This window comes from Doryrhamphus excisus, chromosome 6 (assembly GCF_030265055.1).
Source record: "Doryrhamphus excisus isolate RoL2022-K1 chromosome 6, RoL_Dexc_1.0, whole genome shotgun sequence".
Taxonomy (NCBI): Eukaryota; Metazoa; Chordata; class Actinopteri; order Syngnathiformes; family Syngnathidae; genus Doryrhamphus; species Doryrhamphus excisus.
Window position 1 is genome coordinate 7,793,386 of NC_080471.1, and position 16,951 is coordinate 7,810,336.

General features: G+C 43.5%; 1 protein-coding gene across 2 annotated transcripts; it reads right to left on the minus strand.

The window, feature by feature from the left end:
• Window positions 1–939: 939 nt before the first annotated feature.
• Window positions 940–16,926, minus strand: ppm1h (protein phosphatase, Mg2+/Mn2+ dependent, 1H). Of its 2 annotated transcripts, XR_009130200.1 has the most exons (11): window positions 16,375–16,926; window positions 9,436–9,604; window positions 8,837–9,193; window positions 6,348–6,460; window positions 6,191–6,275; window positions 5,945–6,063; window positions 3,739–3,802; window positions 3,380–3,487; window positions 3,169–3,320; window positions 2,843–3,121; window positions 940–1,234 (listed from the first exon to the last, which is right to left on the minus strand). XR_009130200.1 is itself a non-coding variant. In XM_058076278.1 (10 exons), the coding sequence occupies exons 1-10, from the start codon at window positions 16,605–16,607 to the stop codon at window positions 2,956–2,958; spliced, it is 1,548 nt and encodes a 515-aa protein (XP_057932261.1). In that variant the 5' UTR covers window positions 16,608–16,913; the 3' UTR covers window positions 1,336–2,955. The 2 variants fall into 2 exon arrangements, 1 of the variants encoding a protein (XP_057932261.1); XM_058076278.1 differs by lacking the exon at window positions 940–1,234 and having other exon boundaries at window positions 1,336–3,103; window positions 16,375–16,913.
• Window positions 16,927–16,951: the final 25 nt, after the last annotated feature.

Genomic DNA, 16,951 nt, shown 5'->3' on the forward strand with positions numbered 1-16,951 from the left:
ACATGATGTGGCTGCGTGACGGCAGTTCTTTCGTTTGTTTTTTTTAATACCATGTTGTGCCTAAACGGCACAACGTGGTATGGGAGTGTGAGTGGGTATTCCACAGTGATGTTGACCCCAAAACACTTGCTTTTTCCGCGCTGTTGTGTTGGAAGCAATCATCGCTTCGTGACTTTGTGATTTTGCTGTTCATCTTAACGGTGCCGCTCGCTGTGTGAAAAGGAACACTGTTGCTGTGCAGTCCTCGCCTGACTTAAAAACGACTGCACATATTCGCACTAATCATACTGTGTCAAATAAACTCATATTTTAGATGTCATTTTTCTCCGTTATTGTCCAGTGAGCCCGCCCCCACGCCCTTAAAAATAATTATTCGACCTTGAAAACAAAAGTTGTACATCTTTGATATCTCAACATTCGCACAATTGATATTTTTTCTCACTGCTATGTAATACAGAATCAAATTCAATATTTAAAATGTCAAGGTTATGCAGTATTTTGACAGCGAGTGAACGATCAGACCTCAAACAACAGGCCACCCACAGGAATGAGTATGTCATCGTAACCGTCATCCAATCTTGAAAGTGTGAGAATGAGCTCATCCTGGCATTTCTTTGGCCAAAATGTCCCTCCTCAAAGTTGGGATGAAGAGTGATGACATGGAAAGACGTGCGTCGTGCCAGAGCGGCGCTGCAGTGACCGGAGGACGGTGCTGCGGCGGCGTGTGGGGAACCAGATGGCCTTCCAGCTCCTGCAGAGGACCTGGTCTCAATGACCACCTTTCCCAGTGGGAGTGTGAGCGCTTTATTAGGTAAACACACACACACACCAACTCAGTAATTCTGTGTAGTAATGTTTACTGCTATGGTGTTACCTTATTTGGCCACATGAGGGCCAAAGTATTAAAAACCGCTCTCAGTATGATGTGACTCAGCACAATTTTAGTGAAAAGTTTAATTCTGGTAGGAAATCCTTCCACCACACAAAGGACATCTTAAGATGTACAAAATTCTCATTTACAGAAAGGAACAATTACGTGGTGGCTGGCTGGCCCTTTCATTCTTAAATAATAAAAAAGGTAAACATGAGATACAAAAGTAGATTTCAGAACCAGTACACAACGGGACCACTTTGCCATAGTAGCCAGACTTTGAAATTACACCAAGACGACGAGGAATGACTTTTGAACAGTGACATCAATGTTGGTTACACTGTAAAATGTTTTAAACATACATACAGTGAAGAAAATAAGTATTTGAACACCCTGCTATTTTGCTATTTCTCCCACTTAGAAATCATGGAGGGGTCTGAAATTTTCATCGTAGGTGCATGTCCACTGTGAGAGAGATAAACTAAAAAGAAAAATCCAGAAATCACAATGCATGATTTTTTAACAATTTATTTGTGTGATACAGCTGCAAATAAGTATTTGAACACCTGTGTATCATCTAGAATTCTGACCCTGAAAGACCTGTTAGTCTGCCCATTAGAAGTCCACCTGCACTCCATGTATCATCCTGAATCAGATGCACCTGTTTGAGGTCGTTAGCTGCATAAAGACACCTGTCCACCCCATACAATCAGTAAGACTTTAACTTGTAACATGGCGAAGACCAAAGAGCTGTCCAAAGACACCAGAGACAAAATTGTACACCTCCACAAGGCTGGAAAGGGCTACGGAGCAATTACCAAGCAGCTTGGTGAAAAAAGGTCCACTGTTGGAGCTATCATTAGAAAATGGAAGAAGCTAAACATGACGGTCAATCTCAATCGGAGTGGAGCCCCATGCAAGATATCACCTCGTGGGGTCTCAATGATTCTAAGAAAGGTGAGGAATCAGCCCAGAACTACACGACAGGACTTGGTCAATGACCTGAAAAGAGCTGGGACCACCGTTTCCAAGGTTACTGTAGGTAATACACTAAGACGTCATGATGTGAAATCATGCATGGCACGAAAGGTTCCCCTGCTTAAACCAGCACATGTCAAGGCCCGTCTTAAGTTTGCATATGACCATTTGGATGATACAGAGGAGTCATGGGAGAAAGTTTTATGGTCAGATGAGACCAAAATAGAACTTTTTGGTCATAATTCCAATAAGCGTGTTTGGAGGAAGAAGAATGAAGAGTACAATCCGAAGAACACCATCCCTACTGTGAAGCATGGGGGTGGTAGCATCATGCTTTGGGGGTGTTTTTCTGCACATGGGACAGGACGAGTGCACTGCATTAAAGAGAGGATGACTGGGGCCGTGTATTGTGAGATTTTGGGGAACAACCTCCTTCCCTCTGTCAGAGCATTGAAGATGGGTCGTGGCTGGGTCTTCCAACACGACAACGACCCGAAGCACACAGCCAGGAAAACCAAGGAGTGGCTCCGTAAGAAGCATATCAAGGTTCTAGCATGGCCCAGCCAGTCTCCAGACCTGAACCCAATCGAAAATCTTTGGAGGGAGCTCAAACTCCGTGTTTCTCAGCGACAGCCCAGAAACCTGACTGATCTAGAGAAGATCTGTGTGGAGGAGTGGGCCAAGATCCCTCCTGCAGTGTGTGCAAACCTGGTGAAAAACTACAGGAAACGTTTGACCTCTGTAATAGCAAACAAAGGCTACTGTACCAAATATTAACATTCATTTTCTCAGGTGTTCAAATACTTATTTGCAGCTGTATCACACAAATAAATTGTTAAAAAATCATGCATTGTGATTTCTGGATTTTTCTTTTTAGTTTATCTCTCTCACAGTGGACATGCACCTACGATGAAAATTTCAGACCCCTCCATGATTTCTAAGTGGGAGAAATAGCAAAATAGCAGGGTGTTCAAATACTTATTTTCTTCACTGTATATGAAAAGCATATATTTACAAGTTCACATTGGGAAATATTGTGCAGAGTCCAAGTACAATATGGCTTCATATAAACCTGCACGGGAGAAATGGATGAGAAAGATTGTGTTTTAGTTGAGCGCGTTTCCGTGCACAAGCGGGATAACGTAGACCGATATGTCGTCTCCGGAGCCCAATCTATCGCTGGACATCCTCCAGCCTCGATCCCTGAGCACGCCGCGAGCACTCATGACCAGCTCCTGGGCGGCCATGGTGTACCTGAAGTGACACAAAGTACTATTTCAATAACTAACATTATTTACAACAGTGATGTTTTAACTCGCCTGTGTGGGTCGTCGGGGTCGCAGTTGGCCAGGAAGCAAACGACCACCTCGGCCACTTCCTGGTTGGAGAGGACGTCCCACAGACCGTCAGTCCCGAGAACCAGGACGTCGTCTGTGCCGTGTTGGTGCTGTGCCAGCGGGTACACTTGGACCTGTCAGGAAATGCAGGTAATGAGAAGAAGCATAGATGGATGTGCTTGGAAACGCTAACCTCAGGACAGCAGGAGAGGAAAGGCTTGATGAGGATGTTGGAGTCGTGGACTTTAAGGCTGTGGTCACCAAAACCTCTTGTAACGCCGATGGTTGCTAGCACGCGAGCCTAAAATGAGAATGCATCCGTGCAGTCAGAAGTAGTGAAGAAAATATACTTATGGAGTTCATAAAAAAAAAAAAATAGGCGGCTGCCTACAGCCATGACAATTTTGTATGAACTGGTAGTTTTCGAAATATTTAACACTAGGGTTCACCTTCCTGCTCGCTTTCCCGTGGCATCTTCCTTTTTACTTTAATGTACTTTAAGTGCACTGCAATGAACATACTGATAACACTTGAGAATATAAAATGACTTACTTTCTTGCCTTCGCCGTAAATGAGGGGAAACTTCAGATCGTCATCTTGGATGGTTTTGTACGCCCTGCAAACGCCACATTAAAAAAAAATAAATGTGTTTTCTAGCAGGCAGTGCAGAAAAGTACACTGTGCAAGGTAGACTACTGGAGGAATATGGAGAGATGCTCCAGTGCCACTGTACATGTCTAACAATGAGTGATGCCATCATCACCATGCCCACACGACCCATCAATCATTACACGCATGCATGTCTAAAGTGTGGAACGGGGACCATTTACGGCCTTAAGAATATCATTTAAAGGGGACCTATGATGCAATTTTTTGGGGGCCTTTGTATTGAGTTGTGGACTAGAGGTGCTACACACGATAACCAGCATACAAAGATTTCTAGTTCTTCCGGAATCTGCACCTATTAAGCTGTATTTCTTTGGATTTCGTGCTCCCTGCGGAAACTGTCTCTTTTAATGTATTCCACCAGCCTCCAGGCACGCCCATTCTGCTGTGGTTAGTCACACTCCCGAGTGCCTAGACGGACTTCCGGTTTATGCCGCTAGCTGCAAACCCAACTTTATAGGAGTTGATAATAACGGCGATATATATTCTTAAATGTCCGCTTCTAACATACAGCCATATTTTTTTTTTTACCCGAATCCGATCCGGAAGTAGAGACTGGACAGTCCAAAGTTTCTCAAGAAAAGAGGTTACTTCAAGACGTCTCGCGGTATGTAACGGTAAGTATCTTAGCATTTTAACGTTAGATTTTCATGGTTTTTGGCGGGACTACAGTGTTTAAAAAAACTCGAGTAGAGCCACTGATTGTGGTGTGAAATGGCTATTAGCAACCCTGCTCCCTGTATGCTATAATGCTACACAGACAACTGCTTTTGACTTATAAACACAGTTAGGACACTGAGAAATTGTTATTTACTGCTTGCTCTTCTGACTCTTCCACACGACCGAGTAACGTTGGAAAGGCGCAGGGTTTCAGCAAATTTGTTGGCTAGTCCAGCTGCATACTGGCCCATGTTCACAACACAGTCCGGTGTGAAATGCTGTTGACAAATTAAAATGCATTTCTTTTGCTGGTAGGGAATCAGGAACTCCAACCACTTGTATCTCATGGTGGCGTCTTTAGGAATTGTAAACATCCAAAGATACACTTTTTGCGAGTCATTGCTATCAACGAAACACAGAAGCAGAGCTTGGGTGAGAGCTTATCTGGCTTATCCTCGCCCATATAAGGAAGTGTGCTCCTCTGTGACATCACAAAGGCGCAGCTTTACCACGCCTTCTGTTTTGAGTCATCCCAAACTTTTTTCAGGGCTCACTTCTAAATGTGCAAACCTCATTATCTGAAACTTTGGCATCGTTTAACATGAGAATATAACATTCTAACTGCAATTTTAGTTCAGAAAAGTGGAAAAAGCATTATAGGTTCCCTTAAAAACAACCCAGCAAAAATTAAGCAGCGGTAATTCATTCATTCATTCATTTTCTACCACTTATCCTCACGAGGTGCTGGAGCCTATCCCAGCTGTTTTCGGGCAAGAGGCGGGGTACACCCTGGACTGGTGGCCAGCCAATCACAGGGCACATATAGACAAACAACCATTCACACTCACATTCATACCTATGGACAATTTGGAGTGGCCAATTAACCTAGCATGTTTTTGGAATGTGGGAGGAAACCGGAGTACCAGGAGAAAACCCACGCATGCACGGGGAGAACATGCAAACTGGGTTGAGGGTGGAATTGAACTCGGGTCTCCTAGCTGTGAGGTCTGCGCGCTAACCACTCGTCCGCCGTGCCTCCAGCAGCGGCAATTTTATCAGAAAAAGGCAAAACTTAAAAAAAAAACGTGATGATCGAACATACTGTATTATGGGCAACAACATTTTAGTACATCCATTTTCTATACTGCTTATGCTGGAGCCTATCCCAGCTGACTTTGGGCGGGATCAACATAAAATTTTAATATTACGGGAACACGGTCAAAATATTCTGAAAATGAAATTTCCAAAGCTAATGTAAGAAAAAAGTTTTGGAACACTTTTTAAAGATCAGCAAAAATACTACCTAAAATAATAAGTTTTTCTAGCCTTACTGGACACTTATGGAGACATAAAAGCACATATTGGCCTCATATTGTCCTCTTCCCAACTCCATTTTCTTCCATTCACAGTGAACAGGCAAGCATCAACCCACCATCCCGACATGGTGAAGTCACGGTACAGCATCCTCTTCCCCACCTCTTTCTTCTGCACTCTTCTAGGGAACTCCAGATGCGTGAACTCGTTTCCTAGCAAGTGAGGCTGCATGTACGCCTTATGGTGGACACGTGATCACGATGCGGTTGGTTGGTGGTTTGCGGAGACACAGCAGGGAGGAGGAGGAGAAGGTCATAAGTGACAGCTGTGCTACACGGGAGACGAGGAGGCGTGTTCATCCTACCAGGAACTGCAGTCGCTGCCTCTCTGACTCCGGTGTGAACTCTCTTGACATTGGGATGACCTCCCCTCCGCGGATAATGACAGCTCTAAGCGGGAAAAGGTGAGCAAAAGGCTTTGAGGTTATTTGTAAATTCAAAGTCGTGCATCTTGGGCCTCACCTGCTGTCGCCGGCATTGCCCACGTAGATTTTACCAAGTACGCAGACAACCACCAGAGCTGTGCAGCCTCCTGAGATGTTGTAGACGGCCCTCTCCTTCTCTATTTGGACATCCTAGACACACAAAGACATGACATCATCAACTACGCTGCTGTTTTGGATTAAAAATGACCGTAGCGCCATGTAAACAGCAGTGATCAATACTGAAATATCAATTCCTCCGATACTCTAAACTTGATTCTCATATTGAAATAACGATAGTTTTGATACTTCAGTCATTTCATCTAATGTTTGTTGAAATGATGATCGATCATAAATATAAAAAAAAATAAATAATTAAATAATAATAATTACTGATTGCCAGCCAATCACAGGGCACATATACTCACATTCATACTTATGGACAATTTGGAGTGGCCAATTAACCTAGCATGTTTTTGGTTTCCCCAATAATAATTATTGAAGGGGGTGGCACAGCGTTTGAGTGGTTAGCGTGCAGACCTCACAGCAAGGAGACCAGGGTTCAATTCCACCCTCGGCCATCTCTGTGTGGAGTTTGCATGTTCTCCGTGTGGGTTTTCTCCGGGTACTCCTGTTTCCTCCCACATTCCAAAAACATGCTAGGTTAATTAGCCACTCCAAATTGTCCATAGGTATGAATGTGAGTGTGAATGGTTGTTTGTCTATATGTGCCCTGTGATTGGCTGGCCACCAGTCCAGGGTGTACCCCGCCTCTCGCCCGAAGACAGTTGGGATGGGCTCCAGCACCCCCGCGACCCTCGTGAGGAAAAGTGGTGGAAAATGAATGAATGAATTTTATTGAAGGGCCGCATGGTGGACGAGTGGTTACCATGTTGGCCCATTGCACGTTATTGAGTGGCGGAGCACTCAATACTGATCACTAACTACTTAGTTAAAATGTGTGACGTATTTTAACTTCAACAATCTTACAAATCATCTGCCATCTATCAATCAATCATGGGTCAATGTAGCTGGCTCATCTACATGGTAAACGCCAACAAAGATCATCATAACTTCATAATGAGTCCATCACGGAGCAGTAAAACCATTCCGTGTGTTTAAGCTCGGTGCCGTGAGCAACACAACGACTCCGTGTTAACCTGTTCATTCATTATTTTCGAATCATCAAAAACCAGAGTGGAAGTGAAGCTGCTCACGTTGCTGGAGCCTGGTGAGTTTGTGTGAACGTGTCCTTCACGTTGCGTATGAATTATGAATCCATATCCAGCCATACATATTTATCCTGGCCGCATCCTCCGCCCCCTGCAGGCAAACTCTTTAATAATGGAAACATCTGCATAAACATCCACTCCTCCTCCATTGCCGTCACACTGTACTATACCACATGCTGTGTGTGATACTACAGTAACCTTGTGCAGTACTTCCATGCATCAAATACACTTAAGTCAGTCAGATCCTTAAACCTGCTTGCTCCTGTCAAATGGACCCTCTTTCTATTTTTTTGCAGTAGGTTCCTAAAATATTTGTGTACTTGTCATATAGAGGATTTTATTACAAATGTTTGTAATACTGCAGGGTCCTGTCATATGGAGGATCTCTGACTTTTTGTTTTGTTTTGTAGTGCTTAAAAATACCTAAGCGCTCTTGTCATATAGAGGATCTTTGACTTTAGAGTAGGTCTTTAAAAACAGGTTAATGCTACTGCCATTGAAATGATCTTTGGCTGGTGTTTTTAAAATCAGTACTTTAAAAAACTCATTTAAGCGGTCCTGTAACAGGAAGGATCTTTGACACACACTTTTAGCACTTCATCCTTGGAAATAAATTGCAGATCACGTCTGCCGTATCCAAGATCTATGACTTGTCTTTTTTGGCACTAGATCCTTAAAGCAGAGCACTCCTGCCATATAGAAGATCTTAGAATAGCAAAAAGATACCGCTAGCCACATCCCAATGATGCATACTGTTGATTATCGATAATGAATTGTTTCACGGGCGGCACGGTGCACAAGTGGTTAGCGTGCAGACCTCAAAGCTGGGGGACTGCTGAGACAGCTGTTCTCCCCGTGCATGCGTGGGTTTTCTCCGGGTACTCCGGTTTCCTCCCACATTCCAAAAACATGCTAGGTTAATTGGCCACTCCAAATTGTCCATAGGTATGAATGTGAGTGTGAATGGTTGTTTGTCTATATGTGCCCTGTGATTGGCTGGCCACCAGTCCAGGGTGTACCCCACCTCTCGCCCAAAGACAGCTGGGATAGGCTCCAGCACCCCTGCGACCCTCGTGAGGAAAAAGCGGTAGAAAATGAATGAATGAATGAATGAATGGTTTCACCCCCGTCAGTGGCCTTCATAGCTGATTAAATGCTGCCACCTGGTGGCCAAGATGAGGAGGTGCAAGTGGCCTTGTCAGCAGTGCCTATTTCCATTCACGTCATCCATTTATATATGCTGATCCTACATAAAGTATACAACCCTCCATGTATTTAAAATACATTTTATGATTACCATGTCCTTGAATGCATTCTCAATGGCGCCAACCACCAGGCTCTCTTGCGACACTTTCTTCTCAGCGAAGAAGCGAACGGGCGGGGCATTGGGTGAGGCCGGAGCACCCGCCGCCCCTCGTAGAGAGACAGCCCTGGTTAGGGCCCGCTGCGACGCCGAGGCGAGGTTGTGCTGGGTGAGCTCCTCGCTCAGGCAGGTTGGGGGCTGGAGGTCGGGCGTGCACAGGATGTTCATGACCTCCTGAAGGTGCCGAGCGATGTGGTGATGGAGAAGGCGTGACGCCACCACGGCCGCGCCGCAACCGGCGTGACCGTCGAACAGCGCCCAGTAGTGGAAGGTCAGGTCATCGGCGTTGACCTTGGAAACAAGCAACATCCATCACATCCAGTTATTAGTATGAATTTTCAAAAATCTAATGCAAGAGTTGACATATTCTAGATGTTGTTACAAGGCTTTAGTACAAGACTAAAGTCTAGTTAATACTAACTAGACTAACTAAATACGAACAAGCTAATACTTGTCCTCAAACTTTGCTCTCTTCAGCTGTTCAACTTATTATCTAATCTTCCCCACAGCGATAAGCATGCATGGCGACGTACCAGGTCCTCCTGGAGGCCCAGACCTTCTCCGTTCGGCAGCGAGGACCTCCGGCGGGCCACGAGGCCCCGGCTAGACGCCGGGGAGCTTCCTGGTAGTCTTCTCTTGACCACGAGCACCTCGCAGCAGGCCTGATCCTCATTCAAAGTGCTCTTCCCTGCATTGATCACCCTGAGGAGACAGAGGAAGTGAGTTGAAACGTTAAAGAGGTCACATGATCCTAAGGCCCAAGTCTGTTAAAACACATTTAAATGTGACAGGAAGTCCATACATCCTTGTAAGCACAATGTGTCATCTGAAGAAATCAAGGTAGAGAGGCTGTTAAAATGCTGTTCCAATTTTCTACAGTAAAAGCTCTGATAAAACATTCCACTGTTCTCAAATATCTTACTTTTTATTTTTCTGCACAAAATAAGATGAAAAATAAATAAACAAATCAAGAATAAAGAAAATCAATCAGTAATAAATAAATAAATATAATAATAATAATAAAACGGCAAATAATAAAAACTTAAGAAACCACGTAGTTGGTGGGTAGACAAATTATTTTTTTCAGATTAAAATGAACAAAGCATTATTAGAGCCCTGTAGACATGACAAAACACAACTATAGTCACATTTATACTTATTTTTATTTACAACATATTGCGCAACTGCAGGGTCTTGAGACACATGCTAACTCGCAAACTAGAGAGCTAGCGACCTAAACGGTAGCCTTCAAGTTATTTCCTTTAAACTTAAATAGCCAAAAACTTACTATCCACACGGATAGGGAGGATAACTATTAACAGTTATTTAACCTTTAACATGAACATTAATCAAACGTAATAATTTTTTCTGGGTACATGATACCATACAGCATTAGAGCCGCGTGTAGGCCGCGTGTTTGAGACCCCTGATTTAAATGAAAATTGTCGGACAAAAACTACCAAATGTGATCTTCAACGGCATGATATAAGTGATGGTTGCCTCCAGCGTGTACATCTGAGACCGACTCGAGTCTTTTCGAAAACAGTGGTGGTATCGTGCCCGGCCCTGAAGCAACTCCAGTATCTGACACCCGGGCCTGTCATCTCCAGTTACCTCCTTTCACATCAGAGATGATGGTGTGGCCTTAATTACCCTGTCAGTGCTTCAACTTTGACATGAGACACGGACACAATGAACTTCCATCCTTTTTCTGCAAGAGATTGACGTTCACACATTTTTATACACTCCATACATATTCAAAAAAAAGTGAGTTTCTCTAGTGATGTGGTAGCAGCAGTGCACGCCCTACATGGGTCCTACAGAACTATCCTGATAAACCCGACTGATCTTAGACATTAGAACAAAATAACATTTATTTTCAGAGCGTATTTCAAGCCGAACAAAGCTTGTTTTACCAGAACATAATCAAAATGTTACTATCCACAACTCAAGTTTTGTATTTCACAATGCATTTATTTCTAGTCTTCACATTATTGACTGAAAACCTGAATGAAAAGCAGGTTTATCCACCTCTGCTTGCGTCGCTCCAGCAGCATTCTGTGCTCCAAGAGGAGATTGTGTGATATCCGTGTGCACAACGGCCGTTTCAAACGCTCACTCATCACACGTCACGTCACGAAAGCGACATTTTTGAGGCATGTTTTGCAAAGTGTAAAGCTTCTATCATACACGGCTTGTTCTGAATGCTGCAGTGGGGGCAGAGCTGGTCCGTGGCTGGGATCAGTGTCTTAAAGCAAGTATCGGCCAATGACAATATCGTCCTTTTTCACTGATATCTAACGATACCGGGCACCCCGAATCATTATATGACTCGGTTTGTCCAGTCATATTTTTTCATTGTACTTTTCTTCAAAATAATGTTTACAGTCTTGTCTTGTGTCTCTTAGCCAATAATGTAATTGTTCAGTGAGACACACAAGCACCAGACTTGATCGCCAAAACAACAGGCAGGTGTAAATTATCTCTCACAACAGCCACAATAATCCCAAGCCCAGGGGTCTCAAACTCAATTTACCTGGGGGCCACTGGAGCTAGGGTCTGGGCAAGGCTGGGCCGCATCAGGTTTTAAAAAAAAAACAAAAAACGCATTTATTAAAAACAGAAAAATATACAAACTTTTTCAGTGCTTCCATATCAAACTTGCGCGGGCCGCACTAACATTAAACTTTCATATCAAGGCGGGGGCCTCAAACTAGTGTCCTGCGGGCCACATTTGGCCCGCGGGCCGCGTGTTTGAGACCCCTGCCCTAGACACCAGGAAAACCTCAACTCTGAACTAAACGGTAAAAATTTTAACGGTTAAAAATACATTGTGTACATTGGCCGGTACATTTTTACATAGTGAAAGTTGCTCCCTTTTTTTTGTTAAGAACTGATATTTTGCTGAAACTTACCTATGTTCTACTGCTGATTACTATAGAACAGAAACAGTAGAAACTCTTTTTTTTTTTCTGATGAAAGATGAGAGTCAAATCTTTCTTTTGGTATATACCATGTCTATATACCCCATCAACACAATATTTTGTGTGGCTTAAATCAGTCAAAATCATCAAAAATGGCCAATACTGAAAGGAACAGCTTTTGAAAAATGGCTGATATTGAATGATTTAAGAAGCCAAAAACTTACCACTTCCACACGGGATAAGAGGAGAACTTTTTTGGACTCAATCTTGTTGGACCTGCCATTATGACTTCATGCAGTGTTAATGTCATGTAATGTAAATTAAGGAAATGTCTGTTTTGTGTCATTACTGATCAGAATGTTAAATATATCACTTTTATTTCAATTATTTTTTTTAATGTTCTGAACTCCTTTTACCACGACAGGACTAATAATAATAATAATCACTGAATCAGTTCAATTAATTGTTGATTAATCGCGCCTTCACGCAGTCAAGGTAAAATGGAGTGCAGTACTTGATTGCCACTAGCAGAAGTTCCCTGTGGGTCCGCCTGCTTGGTGCATACCAGGGTTCGGACGCTGGGGTTCATACTTGACCAAACAAAGTGTACGAGCAGCACAAACACACCAGAGTTCCTTTTAACCGTTTTAGCAAACATGACAAGTGCATCAGAGCATAAAGGATGTCGAGATACTCAGTGATCCGTTCAGAAGGATCGTGATAAGTGGACATGACAGCGTACACTCGCGATAACCGTGTGCCAAAATCGTCCTCATGAAGCGAGAACTGCTTGTCCCGACTCTGCCGGGACCAACAACCTGGCCTACTTAGTGACTTCCAAGCAGGCAAGCGAGGAAAAAAGCCTCCTGTAGAGCACAATTGCGTGATTAATCTGATTAATCCTGTGTCATCCATTGGACACCCTGACTCTTTATTACAGGTTTGATTCGGAATGTTGATCTCCAAATCTCCAAATCATTGCTGGGATTGCAGGGATCTCCTCACGGATCTCATCACATGATCAAATGTGTTGCCAGTGAGATTTCGCAATGACGAAGCCTGTTGCTTTGCCAGCTGTTGACAAATCCCCAACATGGCTCAGTGATGGCTGACCTGAAGCCACACATGTCCCACTTAAGCCTAAACTAAATATACAGCTCAGTCCTTCACAGCTAGTGGTGCTGTAAAAAAAAACCAACAACACAGCAAAGACAACGATATACGTATGTATATGAGTGGGTGGATGGTTTTTTTTATCATTATAAAGAAAATGTAATTCTGTTCCAGTTTTGGGATAAAAAAAATCTTCACAGATTAGCTACAGGAAGAGCTGCATCCGGTCTTTGGGAATCACGTTTGCATGTAATCATCTCAGTTCTGTGTGTAAACATGAACACTAAGAGCGGAGTCAAACTAGCAGCTGTGAAGCGTAAACAAGCCCAGTTGATGACTTACGTACATAAGATGAATCAAATGAGAAGGAATGTTCGTGTCACAAAAAAGTTCATTCATTCATCCATTTTCTACCGCTTTTTCCTCACGAGGGTCGCGGGGGTGCTGGAGCCTATCCCAGCTGTCTTGGGGCGAAAGGCGGGGTACACCCTGGACTGGTCGCCAGCCAATTACAGGGCACATATAGACAAACAACCATTCAACACAGAAGCAGAGCTTGGGTGAGAGCTTATCTGGCTTATCCTCGCCCATATAAGGAAGTGTGCTCCTCTGTGACATCACAAAGGGGCAGCTTTACCACGCCTTCTGAAACTGAGTGTTTTGAGTCATCCCAAACTTCTTTCAGGGCTCACTTCTAAATGTGCAAACCTCATTAGCTGAAACTTTGGCATCGTTTAACATGAGAATATAACATTCTAACTAACATTTTAGTTCAGAAAAGTGGAAAAAGCACAATAGGTCCCCTTAAAAACAACCCAGCAAAAATAGAAGCAGCGGTAATTCATTCATTCATTTTCTACCACTTATCCTCACGAGGGTCGCGGGGGTGCTGGAGCCTATCACAGCTGTTTTCGGGCGAGAGGCGGGGTACACCCTGGACTGGTGGCCAGCCAATCACAGGGCACATATAGACAAACAACCATTCACACTCACATTCATATCTATGGACAATTTGGAGTCGCTAATTAACCTAGAATGGAATGTGGGAGGGTACCGGAGTACCCGGAGAAAACTCACGCATGCACGGGGAGAACATGCAAACTCCACACAGAGATGCCCGAGGGTGGAATTGAACCATGGTCTCCTAGCTGTGAGGTCTGCATGCTAACCACTCGCCCGCCGTGCTGCCAACAGTGTTTCTATGTAACCCTAAACAATGGCGATAACTGACATAACCACAGGTTCATTCATTTTTGTTCATTTGAGTGCTCCTGCCTGAGGAGGAGCACTCATTGTCGGATACACTTTGTCAGAGGCACGGCTGGTGGAGCTCAGGAACCGGACGTTTTGCGGGACTACCATGTTCCAGAGAGTGAGAACTGTGGCGGATATTTCATGTCAAAAACAAAGGGCAGAGAGCGTATGACTATAAGGAAGCGAGCTCCTCTGTGACATCACAAAGGAACAGTATTGCCTCGCCTTCTGAAACCGAGCCTTTTGAGCCATCCCAAACTTCTTTCAGGGCTCACTTCCAAATGCGCAAACCTCATTATCTTAAACTTTGGCATCGTTTAACACGGGAATACAACATTATAACTACATTTATAGGTCAGAACATGCAAACTCCACACAGGGTGGAATTGAACCCTGGTCTCCTACCTGTGAGGTCTGCGCGCTAACCACTCAACCGCCATGCCGCCCCTCACAAAAAAGTTATTTTTGTCAAATTGGCGGATGTTTACAAGAACAATTTTAAGAGTAAAAATTCCATCAGTACATTTATCAATAAAAGATATGAATTTTATGATAAAAGTGTCAGTAAAGTTAAAACTAATATTACAGCAATTCGGTATTTGGAAAAATTCCAACTTTATTCTCATAACACTGGGTGTTTTTCCGTAAAGAAACACAACTTTATTGTTTCTTATTGAGACAATGAAGCTCCAGGAAGTAGTCCCTTCCACCAGCATGAAGATAAGACTTGGAGTCAAGGGGACCTACGTAAAAACGAGCCTCTCTGCCGTGTCATGTGGGGACGGCCTGGAGGACTCACACTGTATCCACCGTGCAACGTTCCCGTGTAAAGATAAGACCTGAGGAGTTCCAGCAGGATTTCAAATGCTGCTGCAGGCGACCAAAGACACAAGCAAACATTGCTAGAGCAAACATTCCAAACCTGCTCCTCTGGCCTCGCAGATGAAGATGTGGATTATGTAACAAGTCATCATCGACATGTTGGTCATATGATACCAATAAAGGGATCCCGGATACCACATTAGGTAAACTAAACTCAAGTTTTTTTTTTGTTGAAATTGTACTCTTATTCCACTGTATGTTCTAATACTATGTACTCTACGATCAATATTGATGATCAATATTGCAACTTTGGGAGTAAAACTGCAGCACAAATTGAGGAAGGAACTTCCAATTTAAGAAGATATATGGAAGAAAAACTGATATCACGTATCAGTTAAATAAGATCTGCTTCTTCCTACAGAATGATGCAAACATGAACATGTAACTTTGTGAAGCATTTTAGAAATTTAGCTATACCGTTATGATGTATTAGATCAGGGGTCTCAAACTCAATTTACTTGGGGGCCACTGGAGCTAGGATCTGGGCGAGACTGGGCTGCATCAGGTTTTCCAAAAAAAAAAAAAAAAACGCATTTATTAAAAACAGAAAAATGAATAAACTTTGCTTGGGTTCCGATTTTCTACAAGAAAAGCTCTGATAAAACATTCCACTGTTCTCAAATATCTTAATTTTTATTTTTCTGCACAAAATAAGATGAAAAATAAATAAACAAATCAAGAATAAAGAAAATCAATCAGTAATAAATAAATAAATATAATAATAATAATACAACGGCAAATAATAAAAACTTAAGAAACCACATATAGTTGGTGGGTAGACAAATTATTTTTTTCAGATTAAAATGAACAAAGCATTATTAGAGCCCTGTAGACATGACAAAACACGACTATAGTCACATTTATACTTTCTTTATTTACAACATATTGCGCAACTGCAGGGTCTTGAGACACATGCTAACTCGCAAATTAAAGAGCTAGCGACCTAAACGGTAGCCTTAAGTTATTTCCTTTAAACTTAAATAGCCAAAAACATACCACTTCCACAAGGATAGGGAGGATAACTATTAACCTTTAACATGAACATTAATCAAACGTAATAATTTTTTCTGGGTACATGATACCATACAGCATCCATATCAAACATGCGCGGGCCGCACTAACATTAAACTTTCATATCAAGGCGGGGGCCTCAAACTAGTGTCCTGCGGGCCACATTTGGCCCGCGGGCCGCGTGTTTGAGACCCCTGTATTAGATGTTGTTACATGTGTATGCTGACCCACATTAAGAGAATCACTGCTAAATACAAATGATGGAGGTTTAAAAAGATGGATACTCACTCTGCATATCCGGTGGACCAGGGAAGCCTCTTGCTCTCCTTCATGGTGACGATGGGTCTGGCAGAGTGATCCGCCGAGCACTCCACCTCGTCCGGAGACAGCCCCAGGAACTCCGGTCTGCTGTACGGAAATTTGGACGGCACATCCGAGGCACCGGAGGTATCGCCGCCGCCGCCGCCGGGCATCACGCCTCCCATGATGGTGGCCACGGCCGATTTCACCCGCGTCAGCATGGCGGCCGAGCTAAACTGTGTCTGCGGCCACCGTGGAGACGAGGGAGGCAGACGCACTGGAAGAACACTCCACCGTGTCAGCGCCTCTCATCCAATGCGGAAATACACGACACGCGCGCGCACGCACGTACAAAGCGAGAACAGGTCACGTGACCCACCGGTTGCTTCACGTGCTGACTTCACAGGGCGGGATGCTGACTGAGGTCAAAGGTGAATCAACCAAGATGGCTAGACCGAAAAGTTCGGCTAGCATTAGCAGCAGTTCTTCCATTAAATCTCTATTATGCTGCTCATCATTAGGGTCACGTGGAAGCTGGAGCCTATCACAGCTGACTTTTTGGTCC

What these genes read in the sequence shown, in the direction of transcription:
- ppm1h (XM_058076278.1), bottom strand. Translation starts at nt 16,607, where the DNA reads ATGCTGACGCGGGTGAAATCGGCCGTGGCCACCATCATGGGAGGCGTG. An exon ending in GGCAATGCCGGCGACAGCAG is followed by an intron (nt 6,276 to 6,347) that starts GTGAGGCCCAAG and finishes TTTCCCGCTTAG; the next exon opens with AGCTGTCATTATCCGCGGAG. An exon ending in GACCCCGACGACCCACACAG is followed by an intron (nt 3,104 to 3,168) that starts GCGAGTTAAAAC and finishes GTGTCACTTCAG; the next exon opens with GTACACCATGGCCGCCCAGG.